Raw genomic sequence first — 19,523 nt, 5'->3', positions numbered from 1 at the left:
TGCTGAACAGTCTTCCAGCTGCAGGCTAGAAGAGAAACTGGGACCTCCTTTTTCCTTTTGCGAGACGTGGACCTGGACCTTCTGGGCTTTCAGAGGTCGTGTTCCCCAGCAGTGTAGCAGGAGATGAAAGCTATGGTTCCCTCTCCTGCTTGAGAGAAACTGCCAACTACTAAGAAAGTGTTTCAGTGCTGGTTCCAGTGGTAACGCAGGGCTTTAAATAACAGTGTGAGATGGACCCGTCACACGTGGACAAACCTTAAAACAACACATTTGCTAAATTGCTGAGGGATTTTATTCTCAAAGGCCAAGCGGAGTCTGCGTGCATAAGCAGAGTGTCAGCGGCTTCAGCGTCCTAGTTTCTCACTAAACCATTGTTTGGGACTTTAAGTGTTTCACTGTGGAGCTAGGACTTCATGGAAAGAGGCGGAAGAAATTTGCTTGATCGGAATTCACTTTTGAAATCTGGAATGTCACATCTGAAACAACTGGAGTCCATTTTTAGGCAAGATTACATCAGAACAAGCCGGTGTTGACGTTTGGGGTCATTCTATTAGCCTTCACCAGGTCGCTCCATTAATTCCTTGACCTCCTTCATACCCAAAGAACAATGTAATCCAGACCCAGAGCCGAAGTTTCACCTCGACCTGAGCCGGACTGCTTGCGAGGTGGCAAGAGTTCATTCGATTTCTAGATGGGAAAGTTCATCCATTCACCTCCAGCACGTGAAGGCAAGAAATCTGCTGTATTGTCAGATTAGGGAACCGTAATCCAAAATGTATCTAGTCTCTTAACTGCTATATCAAGTTACTTCCTTTCTGAATGGATTGTGCACTTTTATTTACTCTATCCACCTCCATAGTTCCATATTCCAATGAAAAGTCAGATGGAGATTTGTGCACTGAAATGGAGTTGAGTTGAAATAAAGAACAATCTCTCCTCTCAGTTTGTCTCTGCCTCTGCTTTTGTTTAGAGTTGAAGATGTCACATTGAGCCTTTTTTTTGGTGTGTGTGTGTGTGTGTGTGTGTGTGTGTGTGTGTGTGTGCGATTTCTCGACAGCTTGACTCGTGGTTCTGACTCATTAGCTTCCTGCTCTGCCACAATGAGCCTCATCAATCGTAACCCCCAGCACTAAAGAGTCGCTCGCTCGCTCCCTACCTGGCCATTACATCTCCCTTTGCTCGCTAACACGGGGCAGGAGAAAAGGCTGCACACACACATACACACATACACACACACACACACACACACACACACACACACACACACACATTTCTCTACATTTTGACAACCAAGGGAGTGTGTGTGACTGGAATGTGTGAGTTGTGATTCGTGTCTCATTGTTATTGCTTGTTGATTTATGCCTCGGGCTTCTATAGAATTACAGAGCTTGTGTTACAGTTTCCCGGGTCCAGAATGAACGACCCGGGCTGAAAAACACAACAGAACACACACATACACACACAAACACACAGGTGGATGGTTTAAACTCAAAGCTAAAATCACTGCAGTGCGTTCATGTGGTCTGGTGTTTTGCCTGCAGTTTTCATGTGTGACTGAATCAAACACGCTGTTCTGAGGGATTTAGTGTTTAGTGAATCGATGGGTCTCCAAATGAGTAAGTGTTTCTATTTCTGCTTCCTGCTGAAAAAGAGGCTTAAAAATGAGGCTTAGCTCGCTGTCAATCCAGAACTCACTACCTGCTACGTTCATGAGATCTTCCTCCAACTTTATCTTTCATGTGGGCTGAGCTCCAGCTAACAAGCTCCACTACAGCATCGTATGTGTGTGTGTGTGTGTGTGTGTGTGTGTGTGTGTGTGTGTGTGTGTGTGTGTGTGTGTGTGTGTGTGCTTGGGCTGTCTGAAGCCTGTCAGTGGGTCTTGCTTGGAGCTTCCAGGAGGCAACATAATGACCCTCTACTACTGCCATGCCCCTCAACCCTTTACAACACACACACACACACACACACATGGGCAGAGCAACTCTGCCCGTTTTCCTTCTGCCTGCACACACACAAAAACACACACACACACTCACAACGATACAAAAAAAACTAGGTTATCATAGCAGTTATTTCTGCTGCAGGGCATATAGCTTACAAAGCAGAAGAACATGTTTCAAGGAGTCTCGGGACAAAGTATAGCACAAACACACACACACACACACACACACACACACACACACACACACACACACACACACACACACACACTGTACTCAAAGCCTCAACAGAGTGCAATAACACAAACTTAATTAGACGCCTATAACAGTGAATCTGCCGCCCTGCTCAGTGAGGAGACGTGCCGCGTGTGTGTGGCGTGTGTGTGGTGTGTGTGTGTACTCCATGTGTGTGTGCCGCATGTGTCTGCAGGCCACGGATGTTAACACGACGGTGCATCTTGTAAATGAAACGCAGGGCCGACCCGCTGGGAAAGGTCAGCGTGGCGTGATAAGGTCAATGTGACTTCTCCTAAAACTCTACTTCCGTATTCTGACATTTGAAGACATTCCTCTCCAGGTCTATGCGTCTGATTACAACATCTCTGTACAGTACGCCTTAAGTGCTTCCATTAAAAGAGCAAATTGTATTCAAACGACTAGAATAGGAAAAAACAACAACTTTGGACCGAAGCCTGCCCCCACAAAGAGCACACACACACACACACACACGCACACACACACACACACATTACTCATCCCCCACAGAGCCGCCTTGCTCTAGTGGACTGTGGGTGGACTGTGGTGGGCGGCTGTACAGGGGATTGGGAGCAGCGCTGTACGGCTACAGTACACAGCTCCGGCTTGCATGTAATGCATCTACAGATTGTTTCCTCTCAGCGTGCAGCGAGTACACGGCTCACCTTCTCTCCACACTAAGTGGCTCCTCTAACAGCCAAGGGTGTCTATACTGTATGTGCCTGCGTGGCTGTTTGCACTTCAGAAACTAATCAGGAAAGCCAGTGTGGTGGAACCCAGACATCTTGTTTATCCTGCGAGGTTTACCCGCACTTCACCTTCAGAGCCACACACATGCTGCCACTTATAGAGATGCACGGGCACGCTCACACACACACACACACACACACACACACACACAGACACACACACACACACACACACAAACACTCTCGGTGAAGGTCTTGCGCTTGTCCCAGGTGCAGAGAAATCTGTGAAGCAGCATGTGGCTTGTCCCAGTTCCTCTACAGTACCTGTGAGTGTGTGTGTGTGTATGTGTGTGTGTGTGTGTGTGTGTGTGTGTGTGTGTGTGACTGCGTATTGCGACAAGACTGACCCATTTGAATCTTAACACAGGCGCTCACCAATGCACTCCTGAAACTAGTTCAGCATGTAGGCTAGGCTGCTTATAACAGCGCTCTGCCACTAAGCAGTCTGAGTGATGCAGCGCTGCAGTGATGAACGCTGATTGATGCTGAGGTCAAAGGTCACACCGGGAGTGCCGCTAAATTTCTGTGACACCGCCGCCCGGAAAATAAGCTTTTAGACCACACACTGGAATGTAAAAAAAAGGTTTTGTTCCCTATCATGTGGTTTGGAGAGTCAGGTCAGGTCAGCGTGTCGGCGACCCCAAATGTGGAGACGGGCGTTGAGGCCTGCGCTTCCTGCTGCTGCACTTCCTGCTGCTGCTGTGCTTCCTACTGCTGCACTTCCTGCTGCTGCTGCGCTTCCTGCTGCTGCGCTTCCTGCTGCTGCTGCACATGCTGCTCCTGCGTCCTTCCTTTCCCACTTCTGACAGAAGGTGAAATGGCGAAAGAGGAGATGTGGTGTGACGTTGGAGTCTTTTTCCCGAAGCGGTGCACGTCTGTACCCTGACCGGGCCAGGTGGATGTGTGTGTGAGACGAGAGAGAGAGAGAGGGAGAGACAGAGAGAGAGAAAGAGAGAGAGCGAGGGAGAGAGAGAGGGAGGCAAACAGAGGAAGCCAGGGTGGGAGAGGGAGAGGATTGCTGCTTCTTCTTCTCTCTGACAGGAGTGGGTGCCAACAGCAGCTTGTATCAGTTGGAGAGGTGACCCGAACTGGGCTGAAAGGTGTGCGGGTGAGGGTCTCTCTCTCTCTCCCTCTCTCTCTCTCTCTCTCTATTCCTCTCTCTCTCTTTTCTCACTCTCTCTCTCTGTGCGTGTGTGTGAGAGCGCGTATGTGTGCGTTGTGCGCGCGTCCCCCCGGCGGAGAGACTGCGGGAGGAGAGCGGCTCCACTCCGCGCCGCGCCGCGCTGCGCCTCTCCGTGCCGCCGCGCCTCTCCGTGCCGCGGCGCCGCTGCTCTCCGTGGGACAAGGTGACATGTGAGGAGGCTCGGAAGTATGGCATGCAGACATGGTCTCCGCCAACAAGAAGGACATGGGGACAGCGATGCGTCCCACTTCCATTCTCACTCTCTGCTACTTTTTCTGCTTGGCAACTTGGTGAGTCCCAGAAATGTGTGTGTGTGTGCAGGGGCGCAGAAAACCCGTTCGTCTCCAAATCCCCCTGAACTCCTTGATGGTTTCCTTCTTCATTACCCAGCAGTGGATTTGTGGCTGAAACTGGTCCTGAGTGTGTTTCGGTGTGTTTTGGTTGATCTGTTCCAGCGTGAAGAGAATCTCCGCTCACAGCAGGAAGGATGAGAAGCTCTACCCGGAGAATTTTACGCGCATTCTAGACCGACTACTGGACGGATACGACAACAGGCTGAGACCAGGGTTCGGCGGTATGTTGTGATATGAAACCAAATAAAAAAGATAGAAGAAGAATAAGAGGAAAGAAAGGAAGTTTATTGCTGTGTTTTACTTTTACTTTATGTGAGGGAGATTGAAACGTCACCAAATCTACTTTACATGAAAAGATGAGGTCACTCCATTCAAACACGTTGCCTGTGATATTTCAGACTTGATCCCGGTTAGTTTAACGATGTGAAATCAAGCCTCTAAGCTCGCACGGATGCTGTTATGTAATAGCGTGTGTGTGTGTTTGCGGGAGGAGGGCTTAATGCAGTTTAAGAGGTATGAAAAGTGCAGATTTGGCTTTGGTGTATTAAAAAAACTCAGCCATTTGAAAAGAGTCGTTCTTAAAGAGAAAGCTAATTGGTTTACTGTGCAGCTCTATAACAACAACAACATCAACATCATCATCATCACTGCCCCAGGATACATGAACTTCCCATCTTGCCTCTGTATTCATTAGAACACACAAATTGGATTATATTTCACACCTCTTAAGATATTTGTCCTTTTCATTATGCAAATGCACCCACGGTCCCGGATGAGATCAGCCATCGCATGTCTAAATGTGGGGCTGAGCCTGATGAGCCTCGGCCCTGACAGAGTGTTCGCAATCTGTGACACATGTGATGGGAATAAGGCTGGATTAAGGGAGCGGAATTCGGATGGTTTGACGTGAAGCAGTGAGCAGAATCTGACGAGACTAAGTTTAACTCTTGTTTGATTGAGTCAACAGTTTCGGTGACAGAAGTCAAGACGGACATTTACGTGACGAGCTTTGGGCCTGTGTCAGATGTTGAAATGGTATGGAGCCAAACTATAAACAAGCCGTATTCTCCATCTAAATCGACTATAAATGTCTTTAAACGCATCATCTTTCAGGAGTACACCATGGACGTGTTCTTCCGTCAGACCTGGGTGGACCGGCGGCTGAGGTACGAAGGCCCCATAGAGATTCTGAGGCTCAACAACTTGATGGTGACCAAGGTTTGGACACCAGACACCTTCTTCCGGAACGGCAAGAGGTCTGTGGCCCACAACATGACGGCTCCCAACAAGCTGTTCCGCATCATGAAGAACGGCACCATTCTATACACCATGAGGTATGACATCACCACAGAACTATACACTCCTGTTTAAAAAGGCTGTATGTTGCCTCAGACACCCTTTTTTGCTTTTTCGCACAGGTTTCACATAATCTAAAGTCAATATCTGACAATGGATTATGTGAATATACCAGGAGTAGTCTATATTTTTGTGATTTAGTGAATGCGTTCTCATTTCAGTGTTTGTTTTAAAGTAAATGAACCGTTAAAGAGAGGACAGACTTTACTGGGTACAAAGCCATCCAGCAGATTCCCCATGAAATCCCAGCCAGATGCTCACGAATAAATACAATGCAAAAATAGAAGCAGACTGAGTGCAACCTCAGTGTTTGAGTGTTAATGAAGAAGAGTTGTAAAGATGGAGTTTGCACCTCCCAGCAAAGTAGAGATTCAGTAGACAGAAGAAGACATTTATCAGAAGAATCAATAATAAATGAGGTCACTTCTGCTCATTATGACATGAAGTTGTCTTGTTTCTCCTCCTGGCAACAGATTGACCATCAGTGCTGAATGTCCCATGAAACTCGTCAACTTCCCCATGGACGGACACGCATGCCCCCTCAAGTTTGGAAGCTGTAAGTATGTGTGTGTGTGTGGGAGGTTTCATACTTCATGTACTCACTCAATGGCAGAAACCATCTCAGAAAGATTACATATGCACCATGACTTGACGTCTTGGTAAGCTTCGGCGATGTTGACGAGGAGGTTGGGCCCTGACAGGTTGATGCTCTCCAGCTGTGCTGTTGTAACTGAGCTGATGAGTGGTAACAAACCTTTTGCTGTCCCCTGTGACTGCCACAGCGCCTCCAGACTCTGCAGGGAAGCTCAAAATGCTCCGGGGACCTGTCATGTTTCACTCCGACTGTTTGAGTGTGACGTGAAGTGTCAGTTGTGTTTGTATATGCAGGTACAGGAGAGACAGGCAGGGAAAGCAATTTGCGAAGTATGAAACGGTCAAAATCTTCAAAGGGGCATATTGGATAAATGACTCATGGTCTCACTGAGATATTGTATTTAAATCCATCATTGGATTCAGTGTAAGCAGATGAAACCTTTTGCTGTGGAGACTGGCAGCCTCTTCCTGTCGCCACATTGCATTTTTACATTTCCTGCCACCGGGTGTCATTCCACAGGAGAATCTACTTAGCAAGTGAAAACAAGCAGTTTGGGAAGTCGACCAGGAGCAGAATTCCAACTTCTCATTAGGTTTGCCGGGTGGGAATGCAGATCGGCTCTTATTAAAAGCTGCAATTGGCACATGGAGCCAGACATCACTGAGAGGGCAAGAGGGAATGAAAAGCTGGGCCCTCTTTTGGAAATGTGTTTTGCTATTTTGAGAAACACAAGCAGACTCTGCAATAATCCAGAGAAAGCATACGCTCTCACTGTGTGTGTGTGTGTGTGTGAGTGTGTGTGTGTGTGTGTGTGTGTGTGTGTGTGTGTGTGTGTGTGTGTGTGTGTGTCAACCCATTTAAAGAAAATGCTTTGTGTCGTCCCTTTGAAGGAAAGTTTCAAAAAGTTTGAGATTGAGCGTATCCATCCCTGAGTCGTCCTCTCCTCCGTCACACGGCTGCTCTCTGCTGAAACAGAGCGACAAGGAGCTGAGCACACAGAGCGGCACAGAGCTTAATGAATGCTAATGCTATATAATGAAGGATTTCACTCAGAACAACAAAGTCCTCACTCAGCACGAGTGTGTCTAGTCAGCCCACACTGGTCAGCAGAAATGACTTATCTCAAATAAAGCAGTTTCTCCAATGCAGCAGCTCTGTCTTATCAAAGAGGAACAGAGATTTGCCGATTGCGAGAGAAAGAGAAGGAACGGCGGTTTGGCCTCACACACTCACAACGCTGCTGTCAATTATCCAACGTTTTGACATTGCAGAGGACAAATTTCGCATTTCTGGGTTCTTGTCGTCCCTCCCCTCTGATGAGATGCGTTCCTCCTCGCCCTCCTCCTTTTACCCTCCTGCTGTGCCGCCGCGTGGCCCCGGGCAAAGGAAAGGTCAGCATTCCTTCCTCTGCCTGAGGATACATCAGACCTATGCTGCTACTTTCCATAGCTGGTGCGTGTGAGCGGGTACGTGAGTGTGTGTGTGTGTGTGTGTGTGTGTGTGTGTGTGTGTGTGTGTGTGTGAGTCTGTGTGTGTGTGTGCGTTAATTTCCTATCCGTCTGCTCTGCCTCCGTTTTTCTCTCCATCACTCTCTCTCTCTCTCTCTCTCTCTCTCCCTCTCTCTCTCTCCCTCTCTCCCTCTTTCTCTCTCTCTCTCTCTCTCTCTCTCTCTCTCTCTCTCTCCCTCTCCTTTTCTCTGTCTCCATCTGGACTTGTGTGCACAGGCATTGCGTTCCACTCCATGACACACAAGAGTCATTTTCATTTTCTCCTCACAGTTGGTGCCCCGTCGCTGTAGAGTCCCATAGGGAGTGGCAGGCACAAACAACTGGCTTTTTTTCTCTGCCTCCACAGTCTGGTCACCCTCAGCCATTGACAGCAAATCACCGTGAGGGGTGGATAATAACACCACTCACTATTATTTATCACAAATTGTTGCTCCGTCAGTGCCGCAACGTTTGACTTAGAGGTTGAGATGGCGACGCTGTGACTTTGTGAGGGAGGTCAGAGCGTCCATTACAGATGGCCGGTAGTAAGTAACCATGAGGATATAAAAACACCTTCAAACTCAATTTCCTGGTCCTTTCTTTTCCAGCTCAGTGTTTCCTCTCCTTTATATAGATGTGATGGGTCACTCCAGTTTAAAGACCTGATACCCTGAAAAGCTGTGTCCTGGTTCTTGGCGGTGACACACTGTCTCTCTGCATGTTGGACTCCAGATGGATCCACAGATTAGAGTTTTGAGGTCAGTTTGCTGACCTCAGGGATTTGATCTCTGACCTTTCACGGGAGATGTTGTCCTTGTGGAATGGACTTTGCAGTGGACTGGATTGCAGCAGAATGTTAAGTAGGTGGGATGAGGGTCAGCACCTTTAAATCTGAGGCATTAGCTCCCCGTTGGTTGATTGTCTACCCCGAGTCTGCTCATGAGGGTAAGATGGAGCGTGAGATCGATGCATAAGCGCCGCTTACGTAAACAACATTTGTTGTGCTGCCGTCTGCACATATTGTCTGTTTACATCCTAAATGACTCACATGTGGTGTTTCTGTGCGCCCACAGATGCGTATCCTAAAACAGAGATGATCTATACGTGGACCAAAGGCCCTCAGCATTCTGTGGAGGTCCCCCCCGAGTCCTCCAGCCTGGTTCAGTATGATCTCACCGGCCAGACCGTCTCCAGCGAGACCATTAAATCCATCACAGGTAGGCGGGCTCGTCCTTGTACTATTTTGCATGAGCAATTGAATTATGGGCAGCACTACCGAGCAGAAAGGGAAGGGAGCGGAGTGAAAGCACTGAGTTGAATCAGTAACGTAAACACGGCAGGCTGGAATATTTATATCTCTCCCTTCATTCAGTTTGTGCTATGAATTCATGTAAGTACAACATTAAATCATGACTGTAAATATATTCTCACCCTGCATATTAAACCCTGTGGAGACTCCATGTCTGACTGGCCTCAACCCCATCAAACACCTTTGGGATGAACTAGAACAGAGAGTACGAGCCAGGATCTCTCATCCAACACCAGTGTCTGACCTCACACATGCTCTTCTGGATGAATAGGCAAAAAGTCACACAGACACACTCCAAAAATTAGTAGAAAGCCTTTAGAACAGGAAGTTATAAAGGCTCCTGTAGGTGTAATGTGTAGGTGGCCCAATACTTTTGTCCATAAAGGGTCAATTCCAGCACAGACATGATAATCAGACCACTGGACCTTGATGGACAGAAACCCAACTGGGTAAATATTATAAATCTTACAGGTTAGGTAAACACAGAGGGGAAATGGGATTGGGTGGAGTGACAAACAAGACAGAGATTTGCTGTAACTGCATTGGTTGCTTTGAATTCTTCCTTCTAAATTGTAACAAACGTACCACCAGGTGGTCAAACTGCATTTTCATGTCAGTCTGCGGCTCTTTGCTCATCAAACTAATTGATTGTGTGTCATTTGCGCCTCCAGGTGAATACGTGGTGATGACGGTGTACTTCCACTTGAAACGTAAAATGGGCTACTTCATGATCCAGACGTACATCCCCTGCATCATGACAGTCATCCTCTCCCAAGTGTCCTTCTGGATTAATAAGGAGTCTGTCCCGGCACGCACAGTTTTCGGTGCGTATCTCTCATTCTGCCTCTCAGCTTATTCCATTTGTGTGCGTCTACACATCAAGGTTATGTTGTGACTGTGTAGAATATAAAGAGATATTGTAATATTATGCATGGAATACTGGAGGAATACTGGATGGATGAATGAGGAGCATTTCAGGAGGTATTGTTACGTTTGTTTGCTCTCTGTCTTATAATGAAGTGACACGTTTCTGCTCAGACAGACCTCATGCCTGTTTGTTAATGTTTATATTGGGAAGAATCGTTTTCAAGAAGCAATTATCACTAATGTTAATGAGAGTTCAAAGTAAATGATGAAAGCCAGTGCTGAGAAGACGACGGAGTGTCTCAAAGAGTGAAACAGTGCCCCATGTGTTGATTTAAACAGTGTTAGGAATAATGTGAGATTTTGGAAACGATTTGTGTATCAGCAAAACCAACCAATCAGGCTGCAGCGTCAGTGTGTTTGTAACGCAGTGTGTATCTGTGGTTCAGCCTCTGTGTTGAGTTCTGAGCGTTGTTGTTCCTGCGTGTGGGCTAAGAAAGAAGACGTCATGTAGCGGCCGATGGTTCTGACAGACCGCCTGCGCTGTCCCCCCCCCCCACACACACACACCCAAAGTGTCCTCCATATGACAGCGCTGTCCCTGTTGTCGCACCGGGTTCGGCTTCTGATGCAGCAGATTTTCACGCTGTTATCTGCTGTGTTTGGCGGATGAGCATGTGTAGCTGTGACGGGTGGGTGTGTGTAGGGGGGGGGGGGGAGCTGGCAATAAGGCAGCGGTGGTGGGTGTCATGATTCCTTTTTAACTCCCTGCCAGTAATGCCCTGTTTTTACTTCCTGCCGCGGTGAGTCAGCCACAGGCCCCGGCCTCCTGCTGAGAAGGTGGAAGATGACGACAAACAGATTACAGGCAATGACGAGGCCCTCTAGTGGCTTCAGACGCTGGCAACTGAGGCCAAATGTTTAAATTGAGACGTCTTTCATTTCCCAATATTGTGTTTAAGACCACAACATCCAAATGAAAGTATCACACAGCACATCTCACCTTGAAATATGCACCAACTATGGCCAACTTTGGGTTTAATTACAGGAAAAACAAAAGAACACTGCTGCCATGCTTGTATTGCTGATTGTGATGCATTCAGAGTTGCATGTGAACACGTTGAATGCTTCTATTCATGTTACGGGACAAAGTCACAGCATTCTTGTGTGTGTGACCATATGATTGAGTTGTTGCTGGTGGTGAGATCAGTTTATATAAGAGGTTCTTATCCTCCGCCTGTGGCCTCGAGCCGCACTTCACCTATCAATGTCATCCAGTCATGCCGCTTTTGATTGACAGGTAATTATATGGCGGTCACGTCCACGCGCGAGGGATAAATTTACGTTGTGCAAGGACTCAGCGCAGCACAGATTGTTCTAGATCTCCGACGTAAAGGGGATTTTCTCCAAATCACATTATTGCCAGTGGTTAATAATTCCAAGGACGAGTTGTGAGCCGGGCGCTGATACGTCCCTACCTTCTGTTACTGCGGGAGAACACACACACGTGACCTTGCGTGCAGATTGGTGTCTTGTTTTATTTTTATGATATCTCTCCTGGTAATACGGCAAAGACCGAGGGAGGGGAAGAGACGACATTCAGCCCACAGATGGACTCAAACTCCTGCAAATGTTTAACCTTAATCCAATGTGCCTTTGAGCAAGGCGTCCCTGTCAGGTCCCCCGGTTGATGACATGGAGTCCCTGATGTTAATGTTGGGGAAATGTAAGCAATGCAGAAAATTGGGAGTAGAGAAGCTGGGGCTCATCTTTGGAGATCTATGGAAATTTGTGTATTATTATTAGGAATTTGTACTTTATGATGATTAAAATAATTCTGTGTCCGTTCTGTGTGAGTTTAAGTAAGGTTGGGATCTCATACTGACTGTAATCAATCTTTGTTTCAGACACACTGAGGAGTTCCTTAAACACTGCAGTCATACTTGTATATATTTCCCATTTCCCAGTGCCAAATGTATTTGGTTCATTATCCATCTGCATTCCGATAATGAAATATGCTGATGGAGAGCAGCGTCGCGTACACGGGCGATTGAACACTATGCAAATGAACATCATCATTTATTTGGCAGTGATATGTAGCAGATCCTTTGCAGGGCACCTTTAATCGCTGCTTATTTTACTGTGATTTATGGTGAGATGATGTAGCATGCAGTGCCTGCTGATCTGTGTGAGAGTTCCTTTAAGGCAGACACACACTGTGACTCGCAATTTACTCTCAGTTGTTTCTCCTCAAAACACAAATTGTTATTGTACTGAGTGAAGTGGAGAGTGAAGTGCAGAGACCTCCAACCCAAACAGCAAAAACTAACTGGCTTCTCTTTTTTTTTAAACCCCCTGAAGGCATCACTACTGTGCTAACCATGACGACGCTCAGTATCAGCGCCCGCCACTCCCTCCCTAAAGTCTCCTACGCCACTGCGATGGACTGGTTCATCGCCGTCTGCTTCGCCTTCGTCTTCTCGGCTCTCATCGAGTTCGCTGCTGTTAACTACTTCACCAACGCAGAGATGGAGCGGGCCAAGAAGAAGCCGGCCAAATGTCCCCCGGTGCCCCAAACCACACCTGTCAAGGTCAAGGACGGAGAGGAGGTGCTGCAGGTGATTCTGTCTTCTCTTCTTTAAGTGTCCATGGGGAAGAATAGTATAGGTCTTTACTACACAGCATGTCTCTTATTATGTCCTTACTGCGTTTGTCCTCAAGATCTCAAGCTGGTCTCCTGCTCCTCAGGGCTGAAAGGAACTGAACTGAACTGAAACCAGTTTGGATCTAAATTAGGAGCTATTCTGCCAAAAGAAGTATAGTTTTGGATCTATAACCTTACGTAGCCCATCAGATGAATCAGACTGATATCAGCCCCATATTGTCATCAGGGCTTCATACAGTTCCCTGGTGCCAGACCAGGCAGGTTCTTGAGTTGCTGAACAGGTTCCTGTGGCACAGAGATCCAGTTTATCTTGTGTGTTTGGAATGTTGTCAGTTCATACAAAATGTTAACAAAATATTTGCTCATTATTTGCACAACAATGGCTTCTTGGTATGACTTGTACACACACACACACACACACACACACACACACACACACACACACACACAAGCTTATTGCCTCAGCAGCGTTCATGAATCATGAAGTCATGAATGTTATTTTGAAGCAATGGATGTGTCTGTGTAATTATATGAACATATACCTGCTATTTTGTTGTAATTAATAGCTGTTAAGTGGGCCGATCACAGCGATCCTAGAGTCAGAGTCACATTTCAGTGACTTGCTGATTGAAGATGACACAACCTGCAGCTGAGGTTCATATATCAGCTTTACACTAACGACTTCAACTTGGCCCCCCAGTCCAAACCCCAGTGTGGTGTCATCATGTCTGAATGCAGTATGGTGACAACGGCACTTCAGTGGATTAGAAGGTTGCCACGGAAACGCAGCATGGGCACATCTGTATAGGTTTCGGAGAGACTGTGGCACGGGGGGTGCATGATGGCACAACCAGAGCCTGGCACGGGGGTCAGGATGTGCTGAGGGTTGTTTTTAAACCTTTTACCTTCACCTCATTACATCACACACACACATACACACACTCTGCTGCACATGGGACACAATAACACTGGATCCCTCAGCTCGGGGGGGGGCAGGGGGGTATTATTCTCACAAATGCCTTAGTACCATCATCACACATCTCCCTGCCTGAAACATCAGCTCTGTAAGGATAAGCTCCTTTGACGCTTGGCTGCATTACGGCCCGATGCAGCTCTACCTACTTTCTGTCTTAAGCTTGTGTGAAATGAGTGAAATCCTGGCTAAGTGACATCTGTATGGCACACGCCGCGCCACGCCTACAGATGAGGCGGCCATCTGTGTCAGGAGGACCGTAATCAGATCAATATGACAAGATTTATATGAGCCAGGCCCAAACACACTGAGGGATTCTGTCGGCCCTCTGATACAAACACCTTTAAACGCACAGCGACCACATGAAGAGACATGAGACGGATTGTTAGAAAACACTTTCGTAAAGGATAAATTATTCAGAATGAGTCATTAGACAGTTTTTTACCTTATTAAAAATTTGGATGCATTTTCCTCTTTCCATTACTTAAATAAAAAAATGAAAGAAGGAAAAAAAAATCATAATTAACTGATGAATTTAGTACCATCTTATCTAATCTTATCTTATCTTGTTTTATCTTATCTTATCTTATCTTGTCTTGTCCTGTCTTGTCTTGTCTTGTCTTATCTTATCTTATCTTATCTTAAGTCAATTTGAGTGCTTCCTTTGTATTTTACATAATTTTCTATTTCTTTCACAGCAAAATCCTGATTCCAACGGTAACTTGAGAAAGCGAATGAATTACATTTCCCAACATCAGGCACGTTTCGCCCAGCGAGCCCAGTCCAGCACCAACATCACGGCGGCAGGGGCCAGACACCCGCGGCCCCTCGCCAGCGTCATCAACGGCAGCTCAACCACCCTGTCGCGCTCCACTCCCAAATCTCTCAGCCAGCTCAGCGTGGCCTCTTCCTCGGCACAGCTGGTGAGGAGCATGCCTCAGGCCGCCGTGTCCACGCCAGACGTGATGGCGGGGACGCCGTGCAGACAGAACATCAGCACCTCGTCTCTCCAGCATCTGTTAGGCCCCAAGCTGGAGCGCATCCAGATGAGAGCGAACAAAATGGAGGTGAAGCAGACGCCGTGCTCGCAGCCCACCACCGCCGGGATGGGCGGAACCAGCAAAATTGACAAGTACGCACGGATCCTGTTCCCAGTGTCCTTTGGGGCGTTCAACATGGTCTACTGGGTGGTTTACTTATCAAAGGACACCATGGTGGCTAAAGGGGGCTAGGCTTTTGTGCCGGCGACCCAGTTGAAGAATCATTTCCTCCAACATAGAAGGATTATGGGAGTTTGCAAACAATAAGAAACTATAATCTTTGCCAAACAGATGACGAAAATGTGCTTGCCGAGCACTTCTTGCATCCTGGAGGACAAACTATGAATAAGTTTCTATTTTTCTTAAGATCCTCGGACAGCAAGCACAGGAACAGATCCGCCAAATTAGAACTATCTGACTCAACAAAAGAAGAAGAACACCTGCACTCTGGATTACGCTCCCGTCCTCTTTACATCTCGCTTCTTCTGACTGATAAAGGTCTTCATCGGCTTCCACCGTCTCATGATCCCTTCTGACCTGCAGTCACGATGATTTCTTTTTTTCCTTTCTCCTATTTTTGTATCCTGCACCCGGTGAGATGTTTGGATGTGTATACCAACTCCCTGAACTCAACCCAACCCAAACTTATGTCAATATCGCAATTTACGATAGGATTAATAGATTTATATATAATGATAACAGTATAGTACCATTTAAAGCTAATGTACGGTTTATTATTTGAGCTCTGATTCTGCCGAGACCTCCAGTTTTGTTTTACTGAATTGCAAAAATTCCTGAAAACTGAAGCTGAGAGGAATCAACACATTATGGTAAGAATGAATGTCTGAGCCAAACCAGACTGGGTGAGGCTCCGCCCCCTGGGTGAGGCTCCGCCCAGCACCTCTTCCTGCCCTGAAACATCTCGCTTGTACAGAACCTAAACTCAAAGCATCTTTCTCATACAGAATGGTTTAACCCAGAACAAAATACCCCTGGAAGTACAGAATATGACGTTTGGGGAGCTGTCTAGTAACAAAGTAGTAAAGTCTATAGCAACAGTAGGATTTAAGCTTCTCTCCTGCCATAATGGGTTTTTTCCAAAGAGTACAGACGAAGACTGTTCACGCAACCAGAATGCAGGCCGAGCGTGAAGACATGGAAAAGAAAGCCATGGACACTCGGTCAGTAGATCATTGCAGCAATAAGATAGGGAGTGGATTTGATGGGGGAGGTTTAGGAGTGTGTGTTAAAAACAAATGTGACTGAACTTTTCTTAGGCGCAGCAGTGGACCGATGTCTCACACCTGCACACTAACCTGCTTCAGCTCTCTCTTGCTTTAACGCAACGCTAACGACACATATCACAACCTGTCCACTTCATTTCTTGTTGGAAGTCTGGAGGCCATGACAGGAGAGAGATGAGTGACGGCCCTGCTTTGCGTCCAAGCCTCAACTTCTCTTTTAATTTCTTGAAAACAGACAGCCGCACACATCAGCCGTCCGTCCTCTAATCAGCCACTGTTAGTTAGTAAGCTAGAGTAAGGTTCATGTGGTTTAGTTATTTATTCTCCACACATATTACCAGCAAGAAGAATTCCTAATAAAATGTTTTGAGAGCAGCTTTGACTCCAGCTTTTATGAGTTTGTAACCTGAACCAAAGAAGCAAACCTGTGATCACACACTTACATGCATGATAAGACTTCAATTCTACTCTGAATAAGGAAATACGTCGATTTGTTTTAATTGTCACGCAAATACCACGAAATTGGCATAAATCCATGTTCGTCCAATCCCATTAATGCCATCCTTGCTCCATTTTTGTTAGAAGACCATTTTCACATATAGAGAATTTGTTATAGACGTTCCTCCTATTGTGACAAAAACAAACATAACCGACTAAATAAATACGTAGATTCTATTTTAAACACATTTCCCTATTATCCATTGGAGAGCTGGCTCAACCCAGTTCCACAGTACACCTCTGCAGTGTGTGTGTGTGTGTGTGTGTGTGTGTGTATGGAGACTCTCGATGCAGGAGCTGCCTGGTTTCTTGCTCTAATAGCCGTATCATCCATGCAGTCATGCTTGTTGGCCCTGGCCGCTCTTTTAGTCTAACAGGAGTTATGTTACTGCCAGAGCGGCAACAAACATGCGGGCTGATGGACAGATCAAGACGCCCGCCGCCACTCACCTCTACTAAAGGCACTCATGTGTGAAATTGATTTTGCCGTTATTGCGTCCCTGATGGTCTTGTTTCCCCTCACTCGCCTGTCACAACACACACACACACACACACATACACACACATATTCTGTGCGAGCAAGAAATCTCTCATCATAAAAACACGGGACATCCATGTACTAATGAGGACCTTGTCAGCAACAGATTGATGTGGAGCGTTTACTTGGCTCCTCTGCAGCTCATGATTGATGGAGCTGCCAGAGGAAAGCTGGGGTTTTGTTCCTCCTCCAGTTTGTTTTCTCTGCTCACTCCGGGTGAAAGACAGTTACAGATCCTCCTCGTGCTCAGCTTGACACACGGCAGGTTTATGCAGAGTTCTGCCATAGCCCGGGTTCAGTGAAGGTATCATGTTTGTTCCAGGTGTTAAATTAGTTCAAGAGCTGATTTATCATTTTTAAGATGTGAAACACTTGCTGCAGTGAAAACAGGGCATTTATTGTAGTTTTAGAGCCATTTTGAGATAAAGATTGATCTTAATGCTCCCTCTAGTGGCTCAAATCAAATTATTATGGCAGGGCAACAAATCTAATGGGCCTGTTTGCGGTCATGTATGCAGCTGTAGTCACCCTTTGCTTTACTTATTGGCTGATAAGGAACCAAGACGGTGTAGAAAGTGTTTGCTTCACACTTATCAAAGTGACACACTCTCATATTAGAGGTGCAAGAAGAACCTCTATTTCAGAACTGATTTAATTTGTGGGTCCTGTGGGATTTGAGAGTGAAGGGGACTGGACTGGATCAGGAGCTTCAGCGAGTCACCTTGTTTTTACAGAAATATAGCATTTGTCCTTATAACACAGCGACTTTGCAACCTGTGGGGTTTTTAAATGCGGGAGCACATTTAAATAATGACGTCCTAAAAGAAAGAACTAGGAAGAGTCACTGGGTGTGAGGTGTCTTTAGTACAGTGAAGTAGAAGGGAATCATGAAACCACTAGAGGGAGGCAAACGCTGTGCTGCTTCCTCACACACGCACACACAACACAGCAACATTTCCATCTGGCACGTATTTGAGTGTGTCTGTGATTGTTCATTGACAGAGCTGCTGGTGAGCCTTTTAGTTTGATAGTGTTTTTGCTTGCACTCTGGGGTATCCAGGGCCCTCTGGAGTCCCGGGCAAAAATGAGAAATGGGTTGAATTCACGCTCCTGTGGCTCTCTGGAGAGTTGCACGGTGACAGTATAGAGACCGTATGTAGGTCTATCCTCGGTGCAGATATGGAGTTCTGGAGTTCCTTCAGGCAAACTCTTCCTAATTAGCGTCCCGGGTTATATGCAAACTTTTCTTTCTCCACAACATCAAAAGCATGAGAAATAAAACACAGAGAGCAGCGGGCTTCCCCTGTCCTGCCTCCATTCCATCAGCAATAGACCAGTCTGACCCCGTTTGCTGTGCCGTCATATTTGTAGGCCTACTAATACTTGTGAGATCCTGATTCAGCCAAGATCATTCATATACTGTAGGCTCTTGGCACTTAGAAGGAGAATACACAGTCATTTCCATTGTACAGGACGTTTAGGAGGTTATTAGTTTTGCCAGTAGAGCATTTACTTTGTTAAAGGTCATAACATCTAAAGAATCTAAACATCTACATCTTTGCTACTGATGCAAAGATGTGCAGGGACAAAGACTTCTCCTGATTAAGATCTGATGATTCTCATAATAATAAGTGCAAGTAGGACAAGAGGACAAACTCAAGCAAACACACATTACGCAACCTGATTCCCTGCAGCATTATAGAGTCTAATTATCATGTAAAATCATACGCTTTATATGTCTTTAATATTCATGACCGTTTAATGTATGAAGTGTGTTTCTATCAAAGTGATGCATGATTGTAGCTTCAAACATTTTGTTTCTGAAATGCAAGTTTATTCGGCCCTGCAGAATCAAACATCTTAGATATATTTAGTTTTTGTTATGTAACAGTCAATGGCGTAAGATGAAATGGGTTCTTTGCACTGTGACTGTAGGAAGCCTAGTTACTGTGGTTACGTTTTATTAAATAGAAGCACTCTGATTGGCCAACAGGAACACACACCACCTCAAATCAAATCCTCAGTTTTCCGCATTCAAAATTAACTTTGCAGGAACTGACAGCAAAAATCTTTATTCTATTATCTGCAAAACTGCTGTTAATGTCAGCGAGGATGCTGGCAGCTTGATGTCATCATATGATGAAGCAACCATCACATAAGCTGCTAGCAGCATTTTGCTAAAAGCATGCAAGATAAATAGAGAGCTAATCTGATAAGCTTGCAGAGTCATGAGGAAATACAGAATACAGTGTGTCTATGTGTGTGTGTGTGTGTGTGTGTGTGTGTGTGTGTGTGTGTGTGTGTGTGTGTGTGTGTGTGTGTGTGTGTGTGTGTGTGTGTGTTTTCATGGCCGACACTGCAGAAAAAGCACAGGCAAAAAGTTGAAGAATGGCAGTGATGCAATAAGGTGTGTCAGTGCTCAGGTTGACTCTTTCTATGAGCTTCATGTAATTTTGACATCTGTAGGAAGTTTG

The 19,523-nt window shown here is 46.1% G+C and overlaps 1 protein-coding gene across 1 annotated transcript; it reads left to right on the top strand.

The window, feature by feature from the left end:
* Positions 1-4,292: 4,292 nt before the first annotated feature.
* On the top strand, positions 4,293-16,379 carry gabra4 (gamma-aminobutyric acid type A receptor subunit alpha4). The gene is made up of 9 exons (XM_076162707.1): positions 4,293-4,417; positions 4,583-4,701; positions 5,448-5,515; positions 5,594-5,814; positions 6,310-6,392; positions 8,992-9,135; positions 9,899-10,051; positions 12,453-12,709; positions 14,428-16,379. The coding sequence occupies exons 1-9, from the start codon at positions 4,329-4,331 to the stop codon at positions 14,959-14,961; spliced, it is 1,668 nt and encodes a 555-aa protein (XP_076018822.1). The 5' UTR covers positions 4,293-4,328; the 3' UTR covers positions 14,962-16,379.
* The last annotated feature ends 3,144 nt before the right edge of the window (positions 16,380-19,523 follow it).

The sequence above is a fragment of the Genypterus blacodes genome, unplaced genomic scaffold, assembly GCF_046128005.1.
Source record: "Genypterus blacodes isolate CSIRO-AG114 ecotype Tasmania unplaced genomic scaffold, CSIRO-AGI_Gbla_v1 ptg000128l_1, whole genome shotgun sequence".
NCBI lineage: Eukaryota > Metazoa > Chordata > Actinopteri > Ophidiiformes > Ophidiidae > Genypterus > Genypterus blacodes.
Note: the sequence above shows the minus strand (reverse complement) of the source record. Positions and strands in the feature narration are given on the sequence as shown.

What these genes read in the sequence shown, in the direction of transcription:
- gabra4 (XM_076162707.1), top strand. Translation starts at nt 4,329, where the DNA reads ATGGTCTCCGCCAACAAGAAGGACATGGGGACAGCGATGCGTCCCACT. An exon ending in GCTGAGACCAGGGTTCGGCG is followed by an intron (nt 4,702 to 5,447) that starts GTATGTTGTGAT and finishes TTGAGTCAACAG; the next exon opens with TTTCGGTGACAGAAGTCAAG. An exon ending in ACCATTCTATACACCATGAG is followed by an intron (nt 5,815 to 6,309) that starts GTATGACATCAC and finishes TCCTGGCAACAG; the next exon opens with ATTGACCATCAGTGCTGAAT.